Source organism: Gracilinanus agilis, chromosome 1 (assembly GCF_016433145.1).
Source record: "Gracilinanus agilis isolate LMUSP501 chromosome 1, AgileGrace, whole genome shotgun sequence".
Taxonomy (NCBI): Eukaryota; Metazoa; Chordata; class Mammalia; order Didelphimorphia; family Didelphidae; genus Gracilinanus; species Gracilinanus agilis.
In genome coordinates, this window is record NC_058130.1 from 21188556 (window position 1) to 21206094 (window position 17539).

Consider the following 17539-nt stretch of genomic DNA (forward strand, 5'->3'; position numbering starts at 1 on the left):
CTCTGATTATCTGTGTTATTACCTGAATCCTTCCCTTGGCCAAGTCACTAGCCTACTCTGAGAAAATGAGAATGAATACATATATTTTTATGGCATAAAATCTCACCCTCAATCTAGCAAGTCACACCAATGCAGAGTCTAGTTACAGGAGCTTTACTGGATAATAATGATGATGATAATGGCTTCCATTTCTATAGCACTTTAGAGTTTGCAAAATAATTTACCCGAAGCATCTCAATTTGGCCTCCCAACAAACCTGTAAGGTTGGTACCAAAGCTCTGATTGTGCCAAGCTTAGGAAAGAGTAAATAGAGGTCCAGAAGAGTGAAGGGATTTGGCCAGTTACACAGGGACAAAGTATTAAAGATAAGATTTGAACTCAGGCCTCCCTGCCCTCAAGGTCATGTTCTGAGAACCTGGTTATCAAGATTGCCCCTTGGCCTCCGTCCTGGAGGTGAGTAATAAGTGGAGGAGTGAAAGCTGAAGATGAAAACAAAGGTGGCTGTGTTGGAAAAGACTGGAAACAAGGCACCTGCGCGTGCTCCTCGGGTTTAGCTGCCTGCCTCACTTTCTCATTCCTGACAAGTTAGTAGGTCGCTTTTGGCCCTTTCTGATGTCTCCTATTTTGAGGTGACCCTGAATGATTTTAATGAGATTGACCTCTATGCCAACACTGGAGGTGGAACCTCATACTAAAAACTAATATTAATGTGGCACCTCCTTTGTGCCAGGGATTGTGCTGAGCACTTTACAAGGATTATCAGGATTATCTTATTTGATCCTCACAACAACTCTCAGAGATAGATACTGTTATTATCCTCAGTTTTCAGATGAAGAAATTAAGCATAAATGACTTGCCCAGAATCATACCTAGTGAGTATCTGAGGGCAGATTTGAACGCAGGTCTTCTTGATTCCAAGTCCAGTGCTCTATCCATTTTATCACCAGCTGACCCATACAAAGTGATTTGCTATTGCCCTGAAAATGGACTCTGTTGCCTCTAAAAGAATAGTCTTCAGGCAGATGAAGTGACTTATAACTTCTCCCAGCTCTAGATTTCTGATCTAGAACAAGAGACCCTTCCTCTCCCTGGTCCTCAGTTTCCTCATCTGCAAATGATTAAATCAGAAAGTCTCAGAACTCCCTTTCAGATCTAGAGACAGGCTCTTGTGGCTCTGTTCTTGCCTTCTAGGAGAAGAGCTTTCTCCTCTCAGCTGGCCTGGTCACCTCGAATCACCATCTTCACTAATGGGTTATGCCATTTTGCATCCTTAGTTCCTTCCAAAGGACATTCATCTGGTCTGTCCCGACATGCCTGGCCATGAGGGTACCACCCGCTCTTCCTCAGATGACTTATCAATAGATGGACAAGTCAAAAGGATACACCAGGTAGGTGGTGGAAACCTTCCTCAGTGAAGGGACTTGTACCTCCAGTGGGTAGGTGGTTTGTGTTGGCCTGTGCACTGTCTCTATCCGTTGGGTCAGGACATGTCAGGCAATCAAAGAAAGGATTTTGATTGGATATTTAGAAAATTAGACCTTTGAAATCAGCTTCATTCTTAATTTACTTAAGATGGGTCTGAAGAATCTGATTTGGGAACTTCTAAAGCACCATCGATCAGGAAATCAGTGAGCATTTATTAAGCACCTACCTGTCTCCTAGCATAGTTTCTTGTCTGAGAATATGGTATCCAAGATTCATCACAGTAAAGTGCAAAATCACTGGGCTTGGAGCTAGAAGGACAGGGATGGTAGGAATATTGGACCTGTGACTTAACTGGCATCGGCAACTCCCAGTTGAGGAAACTCTCTTCCTCTGCAGTTGGGCACCTTCTCTGTGACTAAGAGCTCAAATCAGGGAATCAAGCAGCAGGCGTTTCTTAATCTTCTTACTCATTGCCAAGCACCACACAAAGAGCTGGGGCTACAAAGGAGGCAACAACACAGTCTCTGCCCTCAAGGAGCTCACGTGTTCATGTGGGAGACAACATGATCAAGCTGAATCAAGGAGGGATGGTCCTTTAATGTAGTCTTGGGAATCTCCACTCAATCTCCCACCCTGAGCAGCTGACAGATGATGCCAGAAAGGAAAGTAGACAAGAGTGCTAAAGGGTTTATAGCAAGGGCAAGAGTCTACCGAGTAATGGGAACCTTTTATCTCCTCATTGGCTATTTTTACTTGTCTCCAAAGGTAAGCCACCACACTATGACACTTCCAGTTCTCTAACCAGTCTCTTCTTGTGTTTCCTTTTGTAGTTTGTAGAAAGCATCAAGCTGAACAAGAGGCCTTTCCACCTGGTGGGCACTTCCATGGGGGGCCAAATTGCAGGGGTGTATGCTGCATATTATCCATCAGACATCTGCAGTTTGACTCTAGTGTGTCCCGCTGGTAAGTCCCAAGGATAAGTTACCCTGGTCAATTGTGTCTGAAGTCTGGGCTGAAGACAGTGAAGAAGTAGAGGTCATGCCTGAGTGAGACTTAATCTAGCTATCAAAAGATATTAAGCACCTAGATGAAAAGATAGATAGAGACAGGCTGGACGGATAGATGGACAAACAGACGGATAGATAGATAGATGGATAGACGATGGATGGATGGATAGATAGATAGAGTATTACATACTAGGTACTTATTTTGTGCTACAAATTTTTTAGAGCCTCCTCCCTATGAAATCTCATTTCAATATTGAACTAGATCAAGCCCTCACCAAAATAGGCTTTCATTGAAACCTAGTCATAGCTGTAGGCCTTTCTTCCCCCAAAACTTTGGAGAATAAAATTGAATTTGTTGAAGGTCTATCTACTAAGGTCCTTAGAAGCCTTTAGAATCAGAACTCAGAATTTTAAAAATAAAGTTTATTGATGTGTTTTGTTTTTCTGTTACACATGGGTACCCCACTTCATGAAAAGTCTATGCAACAAACCTCTCTTCTTTATGACAAAGGAAAACAAGTAAACAAAATTAACAATAGTGACTTCATCTGAATGAGCATGAAATACTTCACATCCATAACATCTTTTTTCTCTCCTCATTCCTATCCCACTGGCAAACCCCCCTACAAATTCCTTGTAAGAAAAGTATGCATAGTTAAAAAAACAAAACAAATTTCCCTAATGACTATAAAATACATATATATATATATTTACATACATATAAATATCTATAAATATGTATCTATACACATACATGCACGTGTGTGTGTGTGTGTGTGTGTGTGTGTGTGTGGAGAGAGGAGAAAGTATGTGTGTGTATCTATATCTTTCTATCTATCTATCTCTCTGTCTCATTCTGTACTCTAAATCTATCACCTTGCTATAGTGGATCCCATGTGTCATCATAAGGCCTTTGGAATCCTGGGTAGTCACTATATATTGATAGTAGATCTTTACACCTTACAAAGGTGCTTGTTTTTATGGTGTTGTATAACTCATTCTACTCATTTCATTCTTCATCAGTTTAAAGTCATCAAAATTATAATATTGGTATTATAGCATAAATTATTTTGGGGGTTCTGCTTTCTTTGCTCTGTGACAGTTAATAGAATGTTGCTTTGTCTTCTTGAAGTCATTTATTTCCTCATTTCTTATATCATCCCATTTATATAACACAATTTATTCAACCGTTCCCTAATTAATGGACCTTCTCTTAGCTTTGTGTTTATTGAAATCACAAAAAAAGACTTTCAATAAATGTTTGTACATATAAAACCTTTTCCTTTTTCTTTGATCACTTTGGAATATAGGCTTAGTTAAGCGGTATATATGTGTCAAAGGGCAGGCAGTGTTTAGTAACTTTTTGTGTAAAATTTCAAAACATTTTCCAGAATAGTTGTACCTATTTAAAGGTCCACTAACAGTGTATCAAATGTACCTGTTTTCCCACAATCTGTCAAGCATTTTTCCTTTTCTGAGAGTATAAAGTAGAACCTCAGAGTTGCCTTTATATACATTTCTCTAATTAGTAATGATTTGAAGCATTTTTATATGGCTATAGTTTGGGTTTCTTCTCTTCAGAATTGCATGTTTATACAATTAGACCAATTATCAATGGCTCTTAATCTTCTAAATTTGAATCAATGTCTTAAATATCTTGGAAAAGATACCTTTATCAAAGAACCTTGCTACAAAGATTCTTTTTCCAGTTATTTCATCTTAGTTTTATTAGATCTGTTTGTGCAAACACTTTTAAATTTTATGTAACCAAAATAATCTATTTTATCTTCTATGATCCTTTCCATTTCTGTGATGATGAACTTTTCTCCTATCCATAGATCTGATAGGAATTTTTTCCCCTTGTTTCTCTAATTTGTTTATGATGCGACCTTTTATATCTAAATCATATCCATTCAGATACTGCCTTGGTTTTTAACTTCTTTTTTGTTATTTTGTGGTCAGATTTACCTACGGCAGATGGGGCAAATTGAGCTCTCCCCTCTCCCTCACTATTATAGTTTTACTATTTACTGGTTTTTTTTAATATTTTATTTTTCCCAATTTCACGTAAAAAAATTTTTAACATTCATCTTTTAAAATTTTGAGTTCCAAATTCTCTTTTTCCCTCCACCCTTATTGAGAAAAGGCAAGCAATTTGATATAGATCATATGTATGTCATGCAAAACACATTACTATTTAACTGTTGCTTAAATTAATTTCAGTATTTTCAAACTCATGCTACTCAGTGTGCATGCATTAATTGAAATCAATTCATTGTCTATGACTTTCAGTAAAATCTATTTTAAATAAGCCTTTTATTTCCTTTAAATCAAGCCTTTTTTTGTTATTGCCTTGTCAAAAATAATAATTATTACTGCCAATTATTTTGTGCTTAGCTGAGGTATAATAGATTTTGCTCCAGCTTCTTATTTTAAATCTGTGTGAGTCTTTAGGTTTCATATGTTTTCTTGTAAGCAACATATAATATTAGATTTCATTTATTAACCCATTTTGCTAACCTCTTCCATTTTATGGTTGAGTTCATCTCATTCACATTCACAGTTACAACAGTTAATTGCTTATTTCCGTCCATTCTATTCTATTCTCTATTTTCTTCCATTCTATTCTCTAATACTTTTTTTCTTCATTATTCTGTTCATTTCAAGTTGTTAACCCCTCTCCCACTATTTTCATTTTAACTTTATTTTCTCCAAGGTTGAGTTTGCTTTACTTCTGACTTATCTGTCTCTGAATTTACTGTCTTATTCTCCCTTTTCTTGTTTCTATCATAATTCTTATTGAGTTTAATATATTGCTACAACAAATTCTTTATGTGTATGTGTATAAGTATGTGTTTTGCCCTTTTTTAAATAAATGAAAGTGAGTTTCAAGTGATGTCTTGCTCTCCCCATTCCTTCCATGTTTATATGTGGTTCTATTTGTACAACACTATTATGTTTGCTAACAAATACCTCAGTCTTTCACCACCACCCCCACTCCAACTTTTTCTTTTTGTTGACAACCTCTATGACTCCCTGTGATAATAGAATTCTGAAAGAGCCTTTAAACGCACCCTAGAATGCAAATTGTTTATTCCTATTAAGCCTCTTCTGATTATTCAATTATATTTACCTTTTTAAATTTTCTCTTCACTCTCATGTTTCCATTTCAGTTTCTTTTTAGATCCAGTTTTTTTCTCATAAGAAATATTTGTAATTCCTCCATTTCGTTGACAATCCACTTTTTTCCCTCTTCATAGGATTATATTATTTTTCTGGGTAAATTATTCTTGGTTGTGGACCTTTATCTTTTACCTTTTAAAATATAGTATTTTATTTCATATACTCTGTTTCTTTATATGGATTGCTGCTAAATCTTATCTAACTCTTATTGTGGTTATTACTTGCTATTTGAATTCTTCCTTTCTGGCTGCTTGAAGTATTTTTTCTTTTTGTCTTGGCCCTGGATATTGGCAAGGACATTTCTGGAACTTTTCATTTTAGAGTCTCTTTCTAGAGGAGAATTCTCTTTTCACAGTGACTTCTTTCCCTAATATATTAGGGCAAGTTTCTTTAATGATTTCTTGAAATGTGATATTTATCTTCTTTTTTGGTTATGGATTTCAGGTAATCATGATTCTTGAGTTCTGTGTCCTCAATCTGTTTTCCAGGGCAGTTATTTTTATCTTAAATTTTCTTCTACTTTCTCATCCTTTTTACTTTGTTTTAAGAATTCTTATCTCCTGAAATCATTAATTTTTATTTGGACCATTATAATTTTTAGGGAATTTGTTACTAGAGTAAAGTTTGAACTTCTATTAAGTTTTTTTTCCTCCCCCCCCCAAGTCTCTCCTCTGTAACTTTCATTCCTTTTATAATATCTTTTAAAAAACTCTTCCATAGTTTCTTTTAAGAATTCTAATTCTTTTTAGACAAGTATCAAAGGCAGGATTTGAACTCAGGATATCCAGAGCATTTGCCCAAGATATTTAGAAGCTATGTGACTTTGAGCAAGTTATTTTACATCTAAGTCTCAATTTCCTCATTTTTTGAATGATGAGACTGGTATTGGTGTCTTGTAAGATCTCTTCCAGACCTGTCTCTATAATGCCAATTTCCCTGGGAATAGGGATTCTGTCTTCACTAAATTCTAAACCCTCTTTTGTTGCTTTATTCTCAGCATGTATTTTCTAAAAGTTTGTGGTTGAATTGATGGTGAAGAACAGCAGAAGGAATGTTAAAATTTGAAGAGGCCACCAAGTGTAACTCCTTCATTTCTCTGTTGAATGCAGAGAAGATGTACAGTGACTTGTCCAAAGTCACACAATCACACAATTGCTCATAAAGGCTTCACCTTGAGCTCAGATTTCCTATGTTCTCTACCTTATTGCCTCTTGGATCTTTTCTTCCTTATTTTTTTCTCATTCCTGTCCCCTTATTTATTGATCCTCATTTCAACTTAGCAATATTAAGTGACTTGCACATCATAATTCCCTTTCTGGTCACTACTCACCATTAATTGGATTGTCTACTCAATTAGAATGTAAATTTCTTGAGGACAAGGACTATCTCATTTTTAATATATGTCCATATCATTGATGTAGGACACTCAAGGTTTTTCATTCATTTCATATCCCATATAGAAGGCTGAGCTCAAGAGTTAAGAAAACCCTGAGGTTCAAGTCCTTCATCTGGCACATATTGTCTGGGCAATCCTGGGCAAATAAATTCACCTCTCAATGGCCCCAGGCAACTCTCTAAGACTGTTTATTAACTGGTGAGGGGCAGTGCTAAAGATAATTTCTTCACTGAACATGTCTATGTTAATGAAATCACAGATCCAGACCCCCCAAAAGATGGTCAGACAAAAATGTCATCAGTCACTGGTAAAAACCTGTTTCTCTCAAGGAAAAGAAAAACAGTGGGAAGTTCAGAAACAGCTGCTCTCTTTTGCATGGGGGCCAAGTTTCCTAAGGAGATGTGGGGGATTTTCAAGGGTGATTCAAATTGGAACAATGGCTGGGAGGCTTATGGACAAGATGGGGCAGACAGATTTCTTGATGGAACGCAGGTCACACATTTAGTAATGTCTCCTTTAGCTCAGCTTAGCAAAGTCAGGCAGTTTTCTTTACAGAAAAAGCCAGCTAGGATTGGCTCGGGATCAGAGAGGTCAGGTCACACAGCTTCTAAGTCTGTCTGAGGTTGGATTTGAACTCAGGTCTTCCTGGCTCCAGGTCCAGTGCCCTATCCACTGCACCACCAAGCTACCTTAACTAGTCAATGTTAAAGAGGCAAGTTTAAAAGGAGGACTTCTGGACTCTAAGTCCAATCTTATGCACTAGGGCCAAGCTGCTTCTTTCAGCATGAGACAGGAGACACAAGCCTAAGCAGGCAGAACTGCTACTCAAGGAGATCTTTCCGAGGGGCCTTCCCCGACCCAGTGCCTTCCTTAGAGATTGCCTCCCATTTACACTGTGCACATTCCGAAGGTACAGAGCTGTCTATACATTGTCTGTCCATTGGAATGTGAGCTCCCCGATGTCCAGAGCTCTTTTTGTCTTTCTTTGTAGACTCCCTGCTTAGGACAGGACATAGGTGGTATTTAACAAATTCTTATGGGCTTGACTAACAGCTTTTCATACTTGTTTTTCCCTCGGTCCCTTGTCTTCCATCCTAGATTCACTACCATGTATGGGTTCCAAGGCAGTAGAGTGGTAAAGGCTAGGCCATGAGGGTGAAGTGACTTGCCCAGGGTCACCCAGCTAGGAAGTGTCTGAGGCCAGATTTGATTACAGACTCTCCTGTCTTTAGGTCTGGCTCTCCATACACTGAGTCTCCCAACTGCCTGTAGTTATCTGTTTTTGACATCAAATGACTATACTAGTGTGGATTTTAAAAAAATTCTTGGATAGCTCCTTCCGTGACGGAGGCAGGGGCTTGTGGGGGAAGGAAATATCTAGGGGGAAAAGTGACCAAAAAAGAAGACATCAATAAAAAAAATTGGAAACAAACCAAGAAACACGTATTGGGTAACAGCAGCTGAGGGTGTTCCGTGTCCTAGTTGGGCTGGGAGTTGACCTTAAGGTGTTGCCTAAAGAGACGTTGCCCAGCACGGGATGGACGAGGCTCACTGAATCTTCTAACTTGGCATCCACAGGCCTGAAGATTGTCCCCGATAATGACTTCAAAAAGCTTCTCAGGGAACTGAACGAAAAGAAAGCTTACGATAAGATCCCCCTAGTTCCTACCAATACAGAAGAAATGGCAAAAATGCTGAGCCTCTGCTCCTACGCCCAGTTCAATGTGCCTCAACAGGTAACGCTTGGGGAGAGGGAGGCTTCCATTGCCCAACCAAACACAGAGGAGTCAGTCCTAGGATCTCAGTGTTGTTTAGGGACACTGGCTCTGGAGTGAGAGGACCCGGGTTCAGATCCCACCTCACAGAGGTCCCCTCGTGACCTTAGGCAAGTCACCTATCTTCTGGATGCCTCAGTTTCCATCTCTGAAAAATGAGGGGGTAGGACTAGAGGTCTCCAAAATCCCTTCCAGCGTGGAAGCTATGACCCTAGAATTGAAAGGGATCTCTGAGGTCACGGAGTCCCAACTATAGTTGATCAGGCTTGGCTCAGAGATGACCTGGAAGAGACCAGCACCCCTGCTTCCTGAGGTAACCCATAGACCAGAGGACAGGCTCCATAATTCCCAGAGTTGCTCTCAACCTTGGCCTCTTTAGCACCAGGCTTTTTATAGACCCCCTGCAGCCAATGGGAGCAAAGCAGCCTCCACCTTAGAGAACCCCTGGCAAGTTGGTGTACTACTTCTATAAAAAAATGACTGAGTGAAAACATTTTAAAAAACTTAAATGTGAGCATTTGTTTTACTAAACTGTGGAGATATGTTTCAAGGGATTTTTTTGCTTTGTTTGTTCAAGGAGGGAGGAAGCTGTCAGAAATGGCAAGAAGGATGTGTTGAGAAAAACCTAGGAAGACTTAGATGAACTGATAGAAAACAAAGGGAGAGGAGCCAAGAGAACAGTTTATAAAGTGATGAGACTATTGTAAGACAAACAACTTTTAAAGACATCAGGACTCTGATGAATGCAGGGACCAGATATGGCTGCAGAGAACTCATGATGAAACATGTGACCCTCTCCTCACAGAGGAGTAACGGACTCAGAGGGCAGATTGAGATTTGGTATTTTTGAACATGGCCAATGGGAGAATTCATTTGGCTTCCTATTTGTAACAAGAGCTTTGTTTTTCTTTCTTTCTCAATTGAGGGAGAGAAAGTTGGCAGCTTTTGGTGATAAAAAAATTAAAAATTAATTAAAAACAAACACAAATAAAGTTAGAATTTATTTCTAGTTCTAAAATAATTTCAAAAGCATAAACAAATAATTTTAGATTTCTTATTTAAATTTTATTTTTCAATTAACAGACTAAAATTTTTTTTAAATTTAATTTTATTTATTTCAAGCTCCAAGTTCTCTCCCTCGTACTTCCTCTTCCCCTTCACTGAGAACACAAGAAAACCAAACCTGCTACAAACTTACATGGTCATACAAAACAAATTCCTGCATTAGCCATGTCCAAAAAAAAAAAAAAAAAAAAAAAAAGATGCCTCAATCTTTTTTCTTGAGTTCATCACCTCTCTATCTGGAGTCAGGGAACATATAAAAAGAATACATTGAAAAAAAACCCTTACCTTCTGTCTTAGTACCTGTTCTGAGGCAGAGAATCAGTAAGGGCGAGGCCATTGGGGTTATGTGACTTGCCCAGGGCCACATAGCTAGGAAGTGTCTGAGGCCAGATTTGAACCCAGGACCTCCCATTTCCAGGCCTGGTTCTCTTCCACTGAGTCACCTAGCTGTCCCCAGTCTGCCAAACAATTACATTCAAAAGGATGATACAACACCAAATGTGATATCTGGCCCACTGGACCCACCCCCAAAAGGCTCAAGATAGCTTTTGGAGAGCGCCTTGAGAGCACAGAATAGAGGGGCTTAAAAAATGTGTGGTGACCAGCTGGTCTCTATGTTCTAATTCTTTTTTTTTTTTTAACCCTTACCTTCTGTCTTGGAGTCAATACTGTGTATTATTGGCTCCAAGGCAGAAGAGTGGTAAGGGCTAGGCAATGGGGGTGTCAAGTGACTTGTCCAGGGTCACACAGCTGGGAAGTGTCCGAGGCCAGATTTGAACCCAGGACCTCCTGTCTCTAGGCCTGGCTCTCAATTCACTGAGCTATCCAGGTGCCCCCTCTAATTCTAATATACTATGATTCTGTGGTCTTGAAGGAGACACAGACTGAGTCAGAAAGACCTAAGTACAAATCTCACCTTGGCACTTACTGGCTGTATGTTCTTGGATATGTAACTTAACGTCTCTAGGCCTCAGTTTCCTTATCTGTAAAATGGGGATAATAATGACACTTCCCTTGCAAAGTTATTGTGAGGATCAGATGAGATAATATGTATAAAACTCTTTGCAAAACCATACAATATAATATATAATAATAAATAATGCCAGTTATTATTATTTTGTTGTTGTTATTATTACAAATGCTAGATCCCAGTTCTAGCCATAACTACCAGCTTATGAAGGCTTCAGTTTCCCCACCTGTAAAATGGGGATAATAATAGCACCCACCTCCCAGGGTCATGGCAAGGATAAAATGAGATGATATTGATAATGTGCTTTGCAGATCTTAAAGCATTACAGAAATGCTAACTAATTATTATTATTATTACTCAATGCACTTTCATTTCAAAGACCCCCATCAATGAAGGTGTTAAAAATCACTGTTTTTAGATAAATATATTTTTTTTCAATTTAGCTTCTACAGGGCCTTGTTGATGTTCGCCTTCCAAACAATGATTTCTACCGAAAACGTAAGTCAACCTTCTTTTGTTTAAATCAAAGTCATGAGTTGTTGGCTTTTGTTATTTTAAGTGTCTCCTAGTAGTTGGAAATCTCTTTGCTGGACTGCTGTACAAAAAATCCTTTATAAGGCTGCAGTAGCATCTCCCTGAATAAGTAAATCTTGCTATCCAATGGCATATTAATTTGTTTTTCTTTCTCTGAGAAGTGTTTTTGGAAATCACAAATAAAAAGTCAAGATACTTCCTCCAAGAACATATGGATAAGATCCAAGCCCCAACTCAGATCATCTGGGGGAAGCAAGATAAGGTATATTTTACAATTTGCTATGTTGGGGTTGAGTTGACATCATTTCTATCCATTTCACTGAGGGAAGCCTTCTTTAGGCTAGGGTGGTTATTTATTGTAAAAGAGACATTCATTTTTACATATGGTGGGACAGAAGCAAAATGGCTCCAAGTCAGGATTCAGAATTAGTATCCAAAGTTGGGAAGGGAGATAGGACCATTCTTCCCTTTACTAGCCATCTCTTCTCTTGTTTTCTGGAAGTTTCTTTAAAGGTCTTTTACTTTAGATATTCACAAAGTATATCTTAAGGGGAATGAAATGAGGTTAAATTAGAGATATAGCTTAGTGGATAGAGTGACAGATGTGAAGTTAGGAAGGCCTGAGTTCAAATTCCCCCTTAGACAACGACTAAGCTGTGTGAGTCTGAATGAGTCCCTTAACTTCTGTTTGTCTCAGTTCCCTCAACTGTAAAATGGGGAGAATAATAGCACCTCCTTCCCAGGTTTGCTGTGACATCAAATGATATATTTCTAAAGCTTTTAGCACAATGCCTAGCACAAAGCTGGATGCTGTCTTTTGTACTCAAAGATGATCAAAATAATATTACTGGGTGATGTTCTTTGACTCTCATATTAATTAGATTCAAGGGAGGCAGAATTTCGCAAAATTGTCGACCTTAATCTCCTCCAGTCATCAAAGTCCAGTGGCCTGACAAAAGTCTAGCCAACTGGTTATGGCTCAGTATGTGGTGGATGACCTTGGTTTCTTTGACATCTAACCAAGCTCTAAGCCCTCTAGAGCATCTATTTCAGCCACCTTCTTGGCCATTGGAACAAATTGGTCTCCTCTGCTCCATCCACTGGGAGAAGTCTTTGTGTGCCTAGGGTAGACAGCCCACTAGCCCACTGATGGGTTTGAGGTCTGTCAGTTAACCTCACCCTGGCTTAGCTTTGTCTGCTGATGAGAAGGTTTACTAGGGTGTGGCCCCTGGGCAAAACTTCTTGGAGGTATAGATGAAAGCTGGCACATAGTAGGTCTCATATAAAGACCTGGTAGTAACAGTAGTAGGACTAGTGCCCAAGAGAACTTGAAGTGATGGGCAAAACTTTGGCAATTTTAGGTAAATGGTTTATTGGACTTTGGATCATTTGAATGCTATCAATGAAGTAATAATTAATGAGAGAATGTTTTTTATTGAGTCAGTTTCAGATGAGCAATGCCATGGAGATGATCAGTGATAATAAAACCTGTGAAAGATCATATAATATACTCAGGAGTTTTTGTTTTTTTATTGTTGCTTCTAAGACAATAGAGCCACAAGGGCCGGACATTTGGAGTTAAGTGATTTGCCAAGGGTCACCCAGGTAGAAAGAATCTGAGATCAGATTTTAACCCAGGTCCTCCTGACTTTAGGACTGGCACTCTATCCACTGTGCTATCTAGCTTCCCCCCTCATATAATATACTGTTAAGAGAATCATAGAATCAAAGATATTGATGAGACTTCACATTCCAAGAAGTTCTGAATAATAATTTCCTCTATGTCATGTTATATATGCATTGGGCTCAGAACCTGGCACATAATTAACTTCAAAAATATTTTTAAAATATTTGCTGAATTGAATGGAATATCCAAGAGGCCATCCAACCTGTGCTTGAGGCTGGTAATAAGGGAGCCACTACCTCCCAAGGCTACTTTTCTTGTGCTTTTTGTATACTTGTACTCTACTTTCATTGATGATTTTATGCCCTACCCACATGATCAGTGTTTTTAAATATACTATGGCATGTTAAAAAAATATGTATTCTATAATAAGCCAGTCAAATTTACATTATCTCACAATTCATTCAGACTCTTTCCTTCTTTATCTTTTGGATTTATCTAGTACTGAGAAAGGAATATGAAAACTTATTACTATGTTAATATCAATATCTTTTTGCAGTTCATGTATTTTCTTTTAATAACTCAGCTATTTTGCCATTTGTTGCAGATGCATTTAATTTTTTCTTGTTGTCTACGACACATTAAGCTTAATATAATTTTCCTGACTCTTGACTTGATTGGTTTTCACATTGCCTTATTTGAGATCATGATCCTGTTTTTTTCCCAAATCATAATGGATTTTTTGGTAGGCTTTCCTTTTCCCATTCTACTTGTGGAGAGCCCTAACAATTGTTCCTAACATCCCAACCAAATTTATCTCTTTGCAATTCTTGAATCTTACATCACAATAGGCCCCATGGGACCAAGCAGAACAAGTCTAAATACTTTTTTTTTTTTTTTTTTTTTTTTTAGTCATAAAGCCACTCTTTAATCAAGGGAAAGGGTGAACAGGGCTGCTTGGGCCTCTTATGCAGAGCTGCGCCTTTCGCAGAGTCTAAATGAACACTGCTTCACCCTGCTCCCTGACCCCCTGGGAGTGACACCTCGCTAGATGACAACTCCCTCTAAATACTTTTTCCTGTGATCACCCTCTGACTTAAAGACAACTCTTGTGTCCAAAAAATCATCTCTTCTCTGGGCTAAGCATCCCCAGTTGATCTTCATAAATCATGGTCCAGTTCTATCATGATTCTAATTGTCCTCCTCCAGATGCAGTGCCCAAACTGAACACAACATTCCAGACATGGTCAGATCCAAAGGACCACCATCAAACTGGTCCAAAAGAGAATGCCAAGTTATTCTGATTACCCCTGCCTTGTATTTGCTCCTTCTCTCTGATGAAAAACCATAAAACTAGGTATTTCCTGCCTCAATGTCTTAGCTCCAGCAAGATATATGACCCATTTGACATTATATTCTTCCAAGAACAGCTTCTGTCAGGGCTAAAGATCATGCTTTTCAAATGACATCTTTTATTGACTCTTAGATCTCTGATTCTAATATATCTCATTGGGATAGTTTATAGAGTGCAGCTGTGGAGTCAAAGAACCTGAGTTCAAATCCTACTCCTTTATATGTATCACCTGGAGGAATTTGGACAAATGATTAAACTCTCTCTGTCTCAATTTCCTTATCTGTTAAATGAGGGTCTGGACAATACGATCTCTAAAGTTACTTCTAGCTCTAGAGTAGAGATCAGTGAAAGACTTTTGGTTTGGGGTGGGTAGATTATTTTTGCCTGTAAATAAGAGCTGTCTTATCTGGAATGAAGGCAGTACCAAGGAGCTTCAAAGAGTAAAAGTCATCTTGAGCCCAGTTCAAAAAAAGAATGTTTGTGGCAAAAATTAAGTGGTATGGGATTAATAGCAAGAGAAAACTCAATAAGGCAAATAGCTCTTTTGTTCACTGGCTTTGGAGTTAGAGATCTGGGTTTCAATTCAACTTAGCTCTGTGGTCTCAGGCAAGTCATTTCAGCCTCCTCTGCCTCAGTTTCCTCATTCATAAAAAGAGGGTAGTGATGGGCAGCTCGGTAGCTCAGTAGATTAAAGTATTAGGCCTGTATTAGAGAGGACCTGGGTTCAAATCTGACTTCAGAAAATCCTAGATATGTGGCCCATGGCAAGTCATTTGACCTCAAATGCCTTTAGGTGCTATGAGACAGAAGGTAAACGTATGAAAAAGAAAGACAGAGAAAGAAAGACAGAAAGGAAACAAAAAAGAGAGAAAAAAGAAAGAAAGAAAGAAAGAAAGAAAGAAAGAAAGAAAGAAAGAAAGAAAGAAAGAAAGAAAGAAAGAAAGAAAGAAAGGAAGGAAGGGAGGAAGGAAGGAAGGAAGGAAGGAAGAAAGGAAGGAAGAAAGGAAGAAAAGAAAGAAAAAGAGAGGAAGGAAGGAAGAGAGAAAGGAAAGAAAGGAAGGAAAGAAAGGAAGAAAGAGAAGGAAAGAAAGGAAGAAAGAGAAGAAAAAGAAGGAAGGAAGGGAGGATGTTGAACTAGAGGAACTTTGTGGTATTTCAAAACCTCTACTTTGGGAATTTTGCTCTTTCCTTTGATGTTTCTTGTTTGTTTTTGTGATTTTGTTGGTCTAGGAAACTTCTGATTTAGGAAGCTTTGAGATCTGCTTTGAATAGTGTTACTCAGACTATGAGTGATTTCTTTGATGGAAGGAGATCCTGGTGAGGAAACACTTCCTTCAATGAAGAGCAGCATCTTCCTTATAACTGATAGTATGAGAACATTGCCTGGGGCACTGAAAAGTTATGTTGAACTGAAAAGTGATGCAGCCAGTAGAGTGTCAGAGATAGCATCTGAATACAGATCTTAGACTAGTGATACTATGATGAGTTCTCCTTGTAATCCTGAATTCTTTCACTGCCCAGGTCCTGGATGTGGCTGGAGCTGACATATTGGCCAAAGCAATCCCCCAAAGTCAAACGGTACTTCTTGAGAACTGTGGGCATTCAGTGGTGATGGAGCGTCCCCGAAAAACGGCCAGCCTCCTTTTTGATTTCTTAAATTCTGTGTCCTGTACAGACAATGATAAGAAGCAAGACTGAGCTTCCTTTGGGATCTAGCCCCCCTCCCTAGTATCTGCTCAAATTCCAGAAATCCAACACTGTTCACTTCTCAGGGATCCTGTACCAGACACACAGGTGAAGTGCCAAAGTCCCTGAAGAAACCAGAATCATTATTAGTCTCGATTATTAGCATTATGGCGCTCTCCTTACCTAAGGGACCAGAGGAATCCAATTTTTTTTTTTCCAAAATGGAAAATCGGGTGGAATAAAAGAGAAATTGAGCCATGGATTTACGTTCATTCACCTGACAACACAGGGACAGTTTTGTGCCAGCCAACCAATAATGGACTGCAATCTTCAAGTTAGCATCAAGCCCCAAGAGACCTTCCTTACTAATGGAGACTTCCAATATTTCTGTTAGATCCTTTTGCCTTGCATGACAAACTGTTGTGATAGAAGACATTCGCAAATTCTGAACATCCAGTGAAGCACTTACTCCTGCTTGTGTCTATCTAATTTGTTGATGCTGTATCCAGAGACTTAGACAGGAGAGCCATTTATTCATTGAAGCGCTGGGGAGAAGAGTAACTGTCTAATCTAAAATGTTTACATTTGTTGGAGAGAGGAGAGGCATTAAACTTGGGATAAGCTCTAAAGGTGCTGTCTTAGCAGTAGGCATGTGTCAACAGTGATGGCCTGTCTTTTTAGGAGTTTAGAAACATCCCACCATAGAACAGACATTTGTTGGGGAATGACAACCCGGTTGCCAGCCATGAACCCAGAATCATTCATTTTTTTTAAAGAATTGGGGCCTAATCAGTAAACAAAGCAATAATACTCTAGGTAATAATGTGACTGATCAAATTAAGGTTCCATCCTACACAAACAAGTGATTTGCTTCTTTAGTTTACCCTTGCTGCTGAAAATCCTTGGATGTAAATAATGCATTTATATTACTGAATTCTATGAATTCTCTTCATAGTCATAGGATCGATGGCAAGGGTAATAGCCATAAAATTTTACTGAAATGACTGAAATAAATCTGAATTCGATTGGGACCATATAGGTGATTCTATTTTCAAACTCCTAAGTGAGCTCATGTGTTTGTTAATGGGGGGAAATGAGTGTGTTTGTAGAAAAGCTGGGTGACCAGTCAGGGTGATTTCTAAGTCTTGTTTTTGTATCCCATTTGTAATTTGTAGCCGATTGAAATGGTATATTTGGAGTAAAGAACAAGCCTGGTCAAACCTTCCTTGTAGCTCTCTTCTATTGTCTGTCACTGCTCATTCTGGCTCATCTTCCCATGTTCTCATTAAGACATTGAGTATTGATGATATTGGAGATATGGGAGCCCCCTCCACTGGTGCAGAGAACTAGTCAGGCATTAAGTTAAGTTTAGTTTTAGACAGTTGCCCAGTTCCAGAGGGATGAAATGACTGGCCCATCGGCACACAGCAAGCAAGCATCAGAGGAAGGGAGGAAGCTGCATTGGACAGTAGAGAGAGAGCACAGACTTTGGAGGCAGAATCCCAACTCTCCCACTGGTC

The 17539-nt window shown here is 38.8% G+C and overlaps 1 protein-coding gene across 1 annotated transcript in view; it reads left to right on the plus strand.

Annotated features, from left to right (window-relative positions):
* ABHD6 (abhydrolase domain containing 6, acylglycerol lipase) overlaps window positions 1–17239 on the plus strand; it is a 29200-nt gene extending 11961 nt beyond the window's left edge. The window contains exons 3-8 of the mRNA XM_044659175.1: window positions 1275–1388; window positions 2256–2388; window positions 8590–8747; window positions 11265–11319; window positions 11517–11617; window positions 15855–17239. Of these exons, the coding sequence (XP_044515110.1) occupies window positions 1275–1388; window positions 2256–2388; window positions 8590–8747; window positions 11265–11319; window positions 11517–11617; window positions 15855–16031 (738 nt within the window). The 3' untranslated portion in view covers window positions 16032–17239. The remainder of the gene's footprint in view (window positions 1–1274; window positions 1389–2255; window positions 2389–8589; window positions 8748–11264; window positions 11320–11516; window positions 11618–15854) is intronic.
* The last annotated feature ends 300 nt before the right edge of the window (window positions 17240–17539 follow it).